General features: G+C 41.3%; 1 protein-coding gene across 4 annotated transcripts in view; it reads right to left on the bottom strand.

The window, feature by feature from the left end:
* Positions 1–13532, bottom strand: part of TRIO (trio Rho guanine nucleotide exchange factor) — a 418347-nt gene that overhangs the window by 119132 nt on the left and 285683 nt on the right. For all 4 annotated transcript variants that reach the window (XR_004644600.1, XM_034761550.1, XM_034761548.1 and 1 more), the window contains exons 28-30: positions 9836–9928; positions 6339–6450; positions 3833–4023 (exon numbers count right to left, since the gene is read on the bottom strand). Coding sequence is in view for 3 of the 4 variants with exons in the window: in XM_034761550.1 (XP_034617441.1) it covers positions 3833–4023; positions 6339–6450; positions 9836–9928 (396 nt within the window). In the remaining variant the exon portion in view is untranslated. The remainder of the gene's footprint in view (positions 1–3832; positions 4024–6338; positions 6451–9835; positions 9929–13532) is intronic.

Genomic DNA, 13532 nt, shown 5'->3' with positions numbered 1-13532 from the left:
TCAGAGGATAGAAATATTAGAAAGAAATCAGATAATTTATACAGGGTACTGTCAGAAATATAAACATGAAATCGACTATTTGAAGAAAAGAACTATAAACCCTAGTAATACAGAAGTCCACTGCTTGTCTCAAACTAAGACAAGAAATGGAATAATTTATATTCAGCAGCAAGTTCTAAGTATAAGTTTTAGTTATTAAGACAACAACTTGAATTCTAGTCAAGTTTTAAAAAATAATTTAGAAGGACTGTAGTTTCAGGTACTGCACTTGCTTCCATATCCTGCCAATTTTTATAAATTTACAAATCACATTTTTCTATATTTTTAAATTAATGTCTCTCCTCCATCTACTCCAAGAAACTGCTTATTCATAAAGTGCTGTAAGGTGTACCATGTGAAACTGAAACAAAAGGAAACTATATTTTTTTCCTCCAACCCCTTTCAGTTGTTTGACAGTAATTCAGTTACTACTTGTCACAATACTGGATAAAAAACAGTTGCATGTTTTTCAGGTGGTGGCATTCCTTTAATTTCACTTTTTGTTGAGTTACATGTAGTAATTAAGTAATCAATCCTCTGATTTTGAGACAAGCAATGTACTTTTGTATTACTGGGGGGTGAGGGTAGTGGGTTTGCTCTTTCTTCAACTTAATCCCCAGAGTATTATCTTGACGATATCCTCATTAGATCTGGTTAGAAAATGCCGCCATGGAAAATTACAACAAAAACAAAAAAAAGATTTTTGTCAAAAATTTCCAGGGAAAATATCAACTTTCTGTCTAAATATCGGAAATAGAAAATAATCAGCTTTCAGCAGAAATTTTTTTTATTTTTCTATGAAAATTCAACATTTTCCATGGAAAGGAAACCCGGTGTGAAAAGTTTTCCACAGAACACTAAGGTTTTTGACAAAACCAATGTAAACAGAAAATTTTCCATAAACCCTAATCCTAGTTCTGCTTTTAAGATTAACATTTCCATAAGCACACAGAAATGTTTCCCTCTCATAGGTTAATAATGGCAAAGGCCAAATGGGTTATGATGTGGGATTGCACAGCAGGAAGACAATACACCAGGGGTGGGAAAACTACGGCCCGCGGGCCACATCCGGCCCGTGGGACCGTCCTGCCCGTCCCCTGAGTTCCTGGCTTGGGAGGCTAGCCCCAGGCCCCTCCCCTGCTGTCCTCCCACCCCCGCAGCCTCAACTTGCTCACTCCGCCACCAGCGCAATGCTCTGGGCGGTGGGGCTTTGAGCTTCTGGGCCAGCGCAGCTGCAGAGCCCGACCTGACCTGGTCTCTGTGCTGTGTGGTGGCGGCGGCGTGGCCTGGCTTGAGCCGGGAAGCGTGGCTGTAGCGCCGCCAGCCACTGGTGCTCCAGGCAGCACGGTAAGGGGGCAAGGAGCAGGGGGGGTTGGTGGTCAGGGGGCAGGGGTGTGGATAGGGGTCGGGGCGGTTGGGGGGGGAATAGAGGGTTGAATGGGGACAGAGGTTCCGGGGGGGGGCAGTAGGAAGGATGGGGGGTTGGATGGGGCGGCAGGGGGCAGTCAGGGGCAGGGGTTCCAGGGGCAGGCAGGGGACAGGGAGAAGGGGTGGTTGGATGGGGCAGGGGTCCCGGGGGTGCCGTTAGGAATGAGAGGAGGGGCTGGATGGGATGGTGGGAGTCCGGAGGCAGTCAGGGGACAGAGAGCGGGAGTATGTGGGTGGAGCAGGGTCCCAGAAGGGCCGTCAGGAAACAGGGGGGTTGGACGGGGCAGGAGTTGGGGGGGGGGGGCAGATAGAAGGGGGGGGCTGGCCACGACCCCCTCCCCAACCGGTCCTCCATACAATTTACGAAACCCGATGCGGCCCTCAGGCCAAAAAGTTTGCCCGCCTCTGCAATACACTGTCTATTCCTAGCAAGTGTGAAAAATCTGGCAGCTGCACCCATGCGTCCAGGTATAAACTCTTAACACATCTGTTTCTTTGACATGTACAAGATAGTTAATTTCACACAGAAAGTTCTGACATTTCACAGGGAAGCTGACAGAACACTATTTATATGTATGGCTTTTAAGATCAAAACAAGCAGAAGTTGTTGTAGGACTTGGAGCTCTATCATACAACCCTGTTCTCTGACTCCAAACTCTTATTACATTTTCAATCTGTTCCTCCAGTTAGATCTTGAAGTTTTTTTTTTTTTTAAATTTACTTGATGCGTTCTATATCCGATATTGGGCAGGATTGCTGTAGTCGGCCCAGAGCAACATGAGAACACCAACACTGGGCAGGAAGCAGAGCTCTGGGATTGTTTTAGACATTAGCAATAATGACGAATCCCATTTTGTTCCCTAACATTTCATTACTGACATTTAGGTGGGTCAGAAGTTGACTTTATGTGGTTCAATGGGTTAATACACCAGCTTCTCATCCCTAAAACTTCAAATCAAACCACAGTTTAGATCTCAAAAGAAAGAGTTTGGTTGTCTCAATAGAGGTCCTACAGATTGCGATGACTGGCAGGCTGTGCCCTCAGGATGTTCTGAAGACAAGGATAGCAGGGGTGAGCTTTTTTTGTTTTTGGTGGGTCACAACTGAGGCACAGTGACAGTTTTTGGTACGTGTAAGGAAGCAGCTTTCACAGTGGTTTCCCAGCAACCACTCTGGCTCTGAAAGCTACTAATAGAAGCTGGGAACTGAAATGACAACCTTGCAAGAGACAGAGTTTATTTTTTAGTACTTGTCCTACATGTGGCTCTTACTCCCAGATAAAGCCTTAGCAGCTGAGATCACCTGAGGTGCTCAAACTTATGATTTCCCGGTGTCAGCTTCCCGTGGGCAACAAAGCAGGCTGTGCTCAATGAGGGCATTTGTTACCAGCCTCACTTCAAAGCTGATGTTTAACTACAACATGTCCTATTCTCCAAGTCTTTTCCAGAGGAAATGATTAGCAGGTGAGTGGGGCTGATAGGAGTGTGGCGTAGATAGGGTAGGAACTGAAAGAATACTTCTTACTTTTTGAACCATGGTCTGCATTATTGATTTAGACTAGGGTTGCCAAAGAAAGTGAGTTACTTATCTACCTTATGTTCCGTTTAAAAATCCCAGTCTCAGTTTTGTAACCTTTATAAATCTGGCCAAAGCGTATGATAAGGGCATTTTTAGACATTAAAACAGTGATTTATGTTTACATCTTTCCAATAGACCATAAACAGAACTATCTGGAGCCAATAAAATATTTGTTTGCAGGCAGGGTTCAATAGGCCCTGTAAGAACAGAACATGCACTGAAGCTGTTACTACAGAGTTGTGTGTTCTACAAAGCCCACTGCAAGCGCTTCAGGACAGGTAGACTCTTCTTTTATCTTTGTAGAGCTGATCAGGAGATCTGGGTGCTAATGTAATTGCAATGGTTAGCAGTTATAAATACTACTTCGAATAATTCTGTGTCAGGCAAATCCTTTTTTTAAAAATCATTTAGTCTTATAAAAATGCATCATACATAACAATCACCTGTACAATGGTGACATACAAAACTGTTATGGACTGAACTAACCTAAAATTCACTGTCACCTCCACAGGTTTCATGAGGACTAATAACATTTCAACACACCTCTTCACAGAAGCACGGCAAGATAGTAAGCCTCACTGCTTACCTTAAAAGGTCAATGATCCAACACTATCAAATTCAAGCATTTTTTTTGGGGGGGGCGCATGCTGAAAGCTAAAGTTTCATATATGTTTCAAAGTCATGTCTAAGTCATTTGAATACACCTGCTTATAACTTTTGGTTACATTTGGAGAAGAACTCTAATTTGTTTGGACACAACAATTTTCTGTTGTTTTCTCATACTTACAAACAGTTTGCTCTTGTATATGTATTTGCTCCTCCCACTTGAGTCCTTCACCTCTTTACTGAAGACCAAGGACATCTCAAAGAGGAAGAGATGCCTCTCACGACCCTTTCGGATTAAAGTTTTGGGGTCCCAAACTTGGAAGGATTCCTGAAGGATGAGCTCTCCCTGAGATTCAATATTCTCATCAAACCCTGCAAAAAAGGCAAAGATAGACAATGTGAAGCTGAAAAGTAAAAGTGAGAACACTAAAAACATACCATGCCAAATCATTCCCTCACCCCTCCGTTTTCAAATATATTTAGTATTTTTAACAGAGAGGGTTCCAGGAGTCGCTATTCCGATCCCAGTTGGTTTAGGGTATGCTTTACAGTTCAAAACCAAATCATAACTCAAGTTTATGTTTTGATTCAACAGCTGAAAAGTCTTGTGAACTGTTCTGGTAAGATTCTGGCTCCAAATGACATGTCTCCAAAATCAGCTTCTCATGTACATCCCCTATCATGAAATTAAACTTTTCTTACAAGGGTTCTGCCACCTTAGTCTGAAGTCTTACAAAACTATTTTGTCTTGTGAAGGTTTGGACTCTTCTAAAGCCAAATGAGACTTTAACCTCATGTGATAGAAACCCAGGACAACAGGTGTCGGTTTTAAATTAGCGAATACGAATTTGCATATTCTTTCCCCAAAAGCCCAACTAGATTTATTTTAACTATAATTCTAGGGAACAGATGGACCTGAGCCGCATATTCTAGTTGGGATCCACACCTCCTCAGATTTCAGGGTACTTACTATGAGCACCATCAGGCTCATCTCTCTTTCAAAAGAGAGGAATGTAATTTGAAGAAAGACTTCTGGCCTTCAAACACCAGTTTCCTTCTAAACTAATTTACTTTTACCCACTATAAATTGGCAAGCACTATTTAACCAGTGCACTTCTCAGTCTAGACCAATGGCATCTTTTCTTTTCTTAATAAAAGAAGTTCAGTAACTGCTATAGAAAGAATACAGACCTCAGAAATCTCTCACAGGTCACAGCAAAAGTGGTAGTAAAGTCCCCTCGCCATCATTTAAGGGTGAATTTACATTTACTCTATGTTTAAGTGTAAAACATTATGTAACAAAGCTGCAGATAAATGGGGCCTCGATTACCATGATAGTATAAAACAATTTACATAGAGAAATACGTAGAGAGTAGAATAGTAGAGAGTATCTTAGAAAAGTTGGATTAGGATGTTCATTTAGGAGTCTCTTGAGACAAAAGGAAACGTGTTTACTCACTAGATTCATCAACCAGGGAATGACTCATAACTATGCACATATCCTTTGTGAAAGAAATAGAATATTCTGTAGAGTCAGTGTAGGTACTCTTAATGGTAAAGGATGAACATTCAGCATTCAAGCTCACACTGCATGGGACTTTGGGACTGATCCTGCAAACTTTCATTCACATTAGTAGTTCCATAAGAATATAGAGAGGTGGGGGATTTTCAAAAGTGACACTTAGGAGCACATGTCTTACTGAAAGTCAGTGCATGGTGTGCTCTAATCTAAGTCACTCAGGAGATTTTGGAAATCCCATCTGAAGTGTTTTCAGTTTCCTGTCACAGGGCCCAACCCTGCAGTCACAATAGTTTCAAAGAAAATGTAAATATTAGCCAAAACATCTGTGACAAATCCTTTATATTCAACTTAAATCTGCTGTGGTCATGCTTTTAGCTCTATTTGTGATGGGTTGCTTTATGAAACAGATTTTCCATCAAAGTTATCAAGTATATGGGGGATCTTTTTATGCAATACATGATCATGTACAGACTATGAAATGGTTTTGGGTCAAATGTCAATTATAAGCATATGTAAGCAATTGAATCCAAAATTAAATGCCTGCTATATTCTGCATGTACAAGATTGTGCTTTTCTGGCTATGTCGAAGATTAAATTGGTTTATGTTGCCTTTTTTTTTTTTTTTTTAAACTGCCAAAAGATGTACTGTTTTTGAACCGGAAGTCAGTTATGGAACAGACAGCATACAGATGTGAAAGCAAAGACCTTCCTGGAGATTATTACTTGATACATAGACCAGAACCACCTCTGGTGGATTTACATACTTTTTTGAACTTTCTTCAGACAAAAAAAGTTATGACACTGGATGAGAAATGCAGCTGAGGTTATTTAGCTCAAGGTGCGTTCCCTTAGAATAGAACTGAATCAAATGTTTCAACTGTAAGTAAGCTGTAAATAGCTGTATGTCGAGATGTTAGAACATCCTTTTTTTAATCAGATATATTACTATAATTTTTGTCATCTGCTGCCTTATTGTTTTATAAAAAGAAATCATCCAAATAACTCCATGCCAAAAAGATGAAAGCATATCAATGTCTTTAGAAAGTGAAAGCAACTCTAAACAAATTTCCACTTTTCCCTCATATCTCTTTGACTTCACAGAATATTTTAATGTGAAGTTACAGAACTTATTACACAAGTGTACAGTAGCAAGTTTTAGTTCTACCTTCCAGCATGCTGAGGTGCATGGCATCATTGGCTCGCTTTGGCACACTAAGCATCACCTCCAGACCATCTTTAATCTCGCCTTTACCTTCTTCACAGCAGGTGAGCAGCTCCTGCAGAAGATCAACAGGCCACTATTAGCATAACATCTATTTCTACAATACAACGAAACAAAAAAGTAGCATTTGCTCTGGTGATCAAAGGCCTCGTCCTGCCAGGTGCCCTTCAGCTCCTCTCAGACTGCAAGTGGCAGTGTAGCATACTCTATGCTTCGCAAGATCAGGCCCTGAAGGGGTAGCAAGAGATTCTATTTGATTTGTTAACCATCCAAAGGAAGCTGATCCAAATATTAATCAGTTTTAAAAATGAGTGTGTTAAACAAAGAAGCTTTTGAAAAAGTGATTAAATTTTTAATGTCCAACGTTTACTAAAAGGTTAGTATACACTTGCAAATCTTCCAAAAGTTATAGGTTTGCTTGAATATATATGTGTACATGACGTACTGGTCGAAGAGATGTGCTTAAGCACTAGAAACTAGGGCCACAATCCTGCATTCTGATTTAACAGTATATATCCTGGTGCCCCTGGAGACTCCCACTTGACTTTAGCATGAAACTGCCTGGGTCCACATTCCTGCCTTAGAATCAAGTACTGTCTTAGTGTCAGACATTCTTGTGCCACACTGCAGCAGCCTCTAAACAACACAGGTATAAAACCCATCTTTCTTTAGCTGAAGAGGCATATATGCCTCGTCAGGTATCCAAGCCAGGATCCACATTCGCTACAGCATGTTTCTAGAACTTATCGCTCATTCTTAGCCTATTTTTGCTACTTCATTTTTGAAAAAAAACTGTCAACACAAGAAATGCAAGGAACTAGAGTAAAAACAGACTTCAGAGTTACGTGGCTTTAGCACTAAAAGCAGAAGATACTTCAAGAACTTTTTGGGCATAGGTTCTGAAAGAGACAAATGAAAGAGACAAATTAAAGCAACTTGCCAGAATCTGGGGGAGTGACCTTTCCATGTGAAATTTCAACTGCCTCTAATTTGTTGGCTCTCTCTACTCTTCCTAGTTGCTTTTATTTATGCTCTTTCACATCTGCCAAGTCTCCTTCCTTTGCCTTTTTTTCCCTATTTAAAATGCTGTTTTAATCCCTTACTTCACTGTGCAGGTGGCAGCAAACAACAGTGTATTAGAAGACTGCTCTCTGAAGCATATAATCAGGATGCTTCACTTTGCTGATGTCTGCACAGCGGAATAGAATGAAATGGCAGGGGAGAGGCACAATTTAAATAAACTGTATAGGGAGTGGTGCGGAGGTAAGACAAATGAACAGCAGGAGATAATGCATGAATAATCGGAAACACAAAATAAACATAATGTCCTCAGTTGGACACTTTCCTTAAAACGGTCAGCCCTAATGTTTTCCAGCCTTCCTTCAGCACATCATCCCACATCATGAAGTCCGGAGACAGGCCAAAATGTATGCCACAGCCTTGATTTACAACCCAATCTGATTTCAGGCACAGGGAAGGGGGTTGGATTAGGAACTCTGCATCTACACCCACTTCTGTGTATTTGGTACTGGTCGCTTCCAAAAGTGAAAGGAGCCTATTTTCAAATTCTGGTCCAGATACAGGCAAAATCTCATGAAAACAGCTAATCTAGGCACTCTGACCAGTCCAGATGAAAGACAGTGTCCAGTTGTTCTTTGGACTCTGCTACTTTAGGCTGAAATTTCATGAGAAAAGCTTGGCACTTTTGGCACCATCAAATCTGGCTTCAAAGAGCAATAGCCCTAGGTTGGACTCTAACTCAGGGTTTGTCTTCACTACCGGGGTAAGTCAATCTAGGTTATACTACTCCAGCTACGTGAATAACATAACTGAAGTCAAGGTCTACTTCCTTTACTCTTCTCCGGTCGACTTCCCTTACTCTTCTCGGGGAGCTGGAGTGCCGGAGTCAATCGGAGAGTGCTCTGCCATTGATTTAGCGGGTCTTAACTAGACCCACTAAATCGACACCCACTGCATCGATTGCAGCAGCGTCGATCTCCCCCAGTGAAGACCAGTCCTCAAACTTAAGTTCGAGCCTGACCCAGCTCGCAACACTGCCACTGCATTCCCTCACTAGTTAAGAAACAACTGTAAGTGGAGAGGGTCATTTAGTCCTAACTTTCAATTTGTTTTTATTTTTATTTCTTCTCCTGGGGATATGGGCTGGTCCACATTTTTGACCCCCTCCAGCCTCTCACAGTATCCCACAATGCACCAACACCCTTTAAGCTACAGGTAACTGAACAGAAATATGGAGGACGTCAATGCCACTAGGGGGATGAAGTGGCTGCTTGTGGGTAGTGAGGCATATTCTACTCACAAAGTTACTGCTTTGTGACTCACTGGAGTCATGAAACTAGGCGGCTTCCTTGTCAGTGCATGTCACCAATCAACTCAGGCACCAGGCTGCCCCGCAACTTTTCTATTAATCCATAATTTTAGCAATGTTTATATTTAAAATTAAGTTTTGAAACTAACAAGTGACACTTTCTAAACACACATCTGTTTAGATCAATATTGTAAATTAAATAATTAACAGGATTATGGATTTATTAATTATTTTTTTCCACTGGCAGAGGAGAGGGAGGATTTCACATTCAATATAAAATGAGATGGTAGTTTCCACCTGTTGTGACCTGAAATGGCCAAGCTATTAAACATTTAAAAAGAATAATAAGGAATATCTTATCAGTACAGAGGCTGGCAATCAAATCAAAGTGCAATTTTAGCTAAACAGAGAAAAAGTTAACATCTAATTTTGTAAAGCACACAAAACCCAGAATACCCTAGAGTATTTAAAACTGCAAATATAGTACATTGCTCAAGTCTCATAAGCACTGCCCTGGAGTCCAAAGTGTTCTCTGTCCATTGTCAAATGCTTCTTTTGCTTAATTGTAAGCTCTAATTTACCCCCATCTTGTGGTAGTAATAGGTGTCTATTTGTGTTTTAGTATTCACAATGTCATTGTCTAGATAATTGTATACAATGTTACATAAAAATCCATAGCCCAATGGTTTTCCAGACACTCTTAATAGTATATTAAACCATTTAAAATATTAATACAGCTAGAGGCTTATGAGACTTCATTCTAGAAGCAATTTCAACATTATCATTCATAAACTCTTGGGATGGACATTAGCTGCTCATTTTTTAACTGGAAAAGCCAAGAGTATTTTTAAAATTAAGAGTAGGATAACTAGGGCAAGTATATAGGTGTCATATTTGATTTACACGTGTCTGAATAAAAAATTGCTTATTTAGGACAATTTTTCATTTTTAAGCAGTTTCTTACAGAAGACGTTACTGCAGTTCCTGAGGCTCACTGAAAACCTGCAGCATCAGGCCTTATGCAAGTAACAGTCGTATTGATTATGATGGGGTTTTTGCCAGTATGAGAACTGCAGGATCAGACATCCTAAAACTTTAAAGTGATACCTACCTTTAAGAGAAGCTGATATTTTGTTATCCTCTGGACAGGTTTGATAAGGTAAGAGGAGATGGAGTTGGCCAATCCATGTCGCTGTTGTATTTCCTGTATTAAACAATGACAAATTTGAGTGTCATGTGGATTAACAATAGTAGGTTAGCCAGCTACAAGTGTTACATTTGATACAGTACCTGTCCCTTCCATTGTAATGGGCAAAGAAAAAAGGATGGGATAGCAAGATTTTCAAATCAAAGCATATTATATTTTGAGTCCATCTGCTCCCCCTTCTATATAAAACTTCTTTTAACTTCCTGGCCAACTGTCATCAAGCTTTTAAAAAGGACCTACATCTGAACAGCAAAGACTCTGGATCTGAAACACTGAGTTTTTAGGTATTTTAACTTTGATAATTTTTTCCTAAGTTGCTTTGGGTAAACAGGGAAATGCTTTTGGCTGTGATGATATTGTCTGGCAATAGCCAATGCCCATTTGGGAACAGATTTCACACTGTGGTTTGCTAATTTAAGTGTAACCAACTCCAGGAAGCGTGTTTCATTAACTGCTGCTAAAAGGCCAGCAGAGGGAGCACGACGTGTAATTTACTGACTACTTACCAAAAGGGAAAGAGCTCAGCAATAGTAGGCCAGATTTTTAAGAGGAAAGCTGAGATTTACATCGAGGACTTTCTTCCATTCTACTAGAACAGTTATAAAAGTAGGCTAGTTAAGAACTTTAAACACTGAATGTTTAACTGATTGGTTGTGTCAATTTGGCACAAACTTTAATACAATTCACACCCACAGGGTAGTTGTACTCATTTTTAAGTAGCAAATTATCTACTGAATCCATGAGTTGTGAAACTATGATTGTAATGCAGTCACACACATGGCATGAGGTACAGGTTGTGTACTAAATATGAAGTCAAGTATGTTTTTAGTTTGAAGCTGATTTCTTGAACAGACTCAGAAGCATAAGCTAGTGCGCTTTTTAAGGAAGTTGTAGGTTTGAGGTTTTATACAGTTGCAAACAGCATCTCTATAATATAAAATGCAGTCTTAGCTTCTATATATATTTAGCTATGAGTGTTGTGTGCATATAGGTACTAAGTGTGCATTCATTTGTATACACACACTTTTTACATCAATATTAGTTAAATAAAATACATAAATAAATAAATAAAATTAGTGAGGATATCCTAGAACTTGAAGGGACCTTGAAAAGTCATCGAGTCCAGCCCCCTGCCTTCACTAGCAGGACCAAGTACTTCCCCAGATCCCTAAGTGGCCCCCTCAAGGATTGAACTCACAACCCTGAGTTTAGCAGGCCAATGCTCAAACCGCTGAGCTATTATATAGGATTATTTGGTCATCTCTGACTAGTTTTCTCTCCCAACACAGCTCTTCATTTTCATCTATTAGAAATGCAGCATGTGGAAGTCCAACGTGATGGGTCTTTAAAACGTTCATACTGTTGGTGGCATTAATGAAAGTTCTTTGACATACCTGTAAAGATTTTTTTTTTTAGAGGTGATTAAATCACAAGCCCCTTTTTTCTCCTCTTAACACAAACAGTTCTTCCCAGTATCCATTTCACTAGTGATGGCTCAGAGTATATACTTAGGAGGGAGCACCATAATTGATGTTTAAATACACATGCGCTCTTTAACCAAGGGCACATTTGGAAAGGGAATCTTAGTCCTCTAATGTGGCAACTATGAGTTCTCAATGAAGTTCAGTGCTGAAAGTCCAGAAGCAGTTGCGGCCTTTTTGCCCTTGTCTCGAATGGACATCATATATAGCTGGTAAGGAACTTCCGTATAAAAGCAAGCTGTGCCATAATTAGATTAGCAGCTGTGATGGGTTGTAGAAACCCCTCATTGGGCAGGAGGGGGTTAAGGTGCAGCTCTGGGCTAAGAGTTAGTTGCTTATGCTAGCAACAAGAAGGTGGTCAGGGAAAGTGTGGGACCCTTACTGAATGAGGGAGGCAACCTAGTGACAGATGATGTGGAAAAAGCTGAAGTATTCAATGCTTTTTTTTGCCTCAGTCTTCACAGACAAGGTCAGCTCCCAGACTGCTGCACAGGCAGCCCAGTATGGGGAGGAGGTGAGCAGCAGTCAGTGGTGAAAGAACAGGTTAAGGACTATTTAGAAAAGCTGGACATGCACAAGACCATGGGCCCAGATCTAATGCATCCGATGGTGCTGAGGGAGTTGGCTGATGTAATTGCAGAGCCATTATCTTTGAAAACTCCCCCAGATGATTTGAAAAAGACAAATATGATGCCCATCTTTAAAAAAAGGGAAGAAGGAGAATCCAGGGAACTACAGCTCGGTCAGTCTCACCTCAGTCCCTGGAAAAGTCATGGAGCAGGTCCTCATCCATTTTGAAGCACTTAGAGGAGAGGAACCAACCTGATTGCCTTCTATGATAAGATAACTGGCTCTGTGGATATGGGGAAAGCGGTGGACGTGATATATCTTGACTGTAGCAAAACTTTTGATATGGTCTCCCACAATATTCTTGCCAGCAAGTTAAAAAAGGTATGGATTGGATGAATTGATTATAAGGTGGATAGAAAGCTTGCTAGATCGTTGGGCTCAATGGGTAGTGATCAACGGCTCAATGTCTAGTGGGTAGCCAGTATCAAGCGGAGTGCCCCAGGGGTTGGACCTGGGGCCAGTTTTGTTCAACATCTTCTTAATGATCTGGATGATTGGATGGATTGCACCTAAGCAAGTTCATGGATGACACCTAGCTAGGGGGAGAGGTAGGTATGCTGGAGGATAGAGATAGGGGCCAGAATGACCTAGACAAATTGGAGGATTTGGCCAAAAGAAATCTGATGAGGTTCAACAAGGACAAGTGCAGAGTCCTGCACTTAGGATGGAAGAATCCCATGCACTGCTACAGGCTGAGGATCGACTGGCTAAGCGGCAGTTCTGCAGAAGAGGACCTGGGGATTACAGTGGATAAGAAGCTGGATATGAGTCAACAGTGTGCCCTTGTTGCCAAGAGGCTAACGGCATATTGGCTGCATTAGTAGGAGCACTGTCAGCAGATCGAGGGAAGTGATTATTCCCCTCTATTCTGCACTGGTGAGGCCACATCTGGAGTATTGTGTCCAGTTTTGGGTCCCCCACTACAGAAAGGATGTGGACAAATTGGAGAGAGTCCAGCGGAGGGCAACGAAAATGATTAGGGGGCTGGGGCACATGACTTATGAGGAGAGGCTGAGGGAATTGGGCTTATTTAGTCTGCAGAGGAGAAGAGTGAGGAGGGATTTGATAGCAGCCTTCAACTACCTGAAGGGGGGTTCCAAAGACGATGGAGCTAGGCAGTTCTCAGTGGTGGCAGATGACAGAACAAGAAGCAATGGTCTCAAGTTGCAGTGGGGGAGGTCTACATTGGATATTAGGAAAAACTATTTCACTAGGAGGGGTGGTGAAGCACTGGAATGGGTTACCTCAGGAAGTGGTGGAATCTCCATCCTTAGAGGTTTTGAAGGCCAGACTTGACAAAGCCCTGGCTGGGATGATTTAGTTGGGGTTGGTTCTGCTTTGAGCAGGGGGTTGGACTAGATGACCTTCTGAGGTCTCTTCCAACCCTGATATTCTATGATTCCAAGAAGGCAAGAGGACCTGAGCTGAGCCTGCACTGAGCCAGGAAGTGGAGGAGCCACAGCACCCAGCAACTGCAAGCAGGGCTGGAA

The sequence above is a fragment of the Trachemys scripta genome, chromosome 2 (genome assembly GCF_013100865.1).
Source record: "Trachemys scripta elegans isolate TJP31775 chromosome 2, CAS_Tse_1.0, whole genome shotgun sequence".
Taxonomy (NCBI): Eukaryota; Metazoa; Chordata; order Testudines; family Emydidae; genus Trachemys; species Trachemys scripta.
This window is presented reverse-complemented; position numbering and strand designations above follow the sequence as displayed.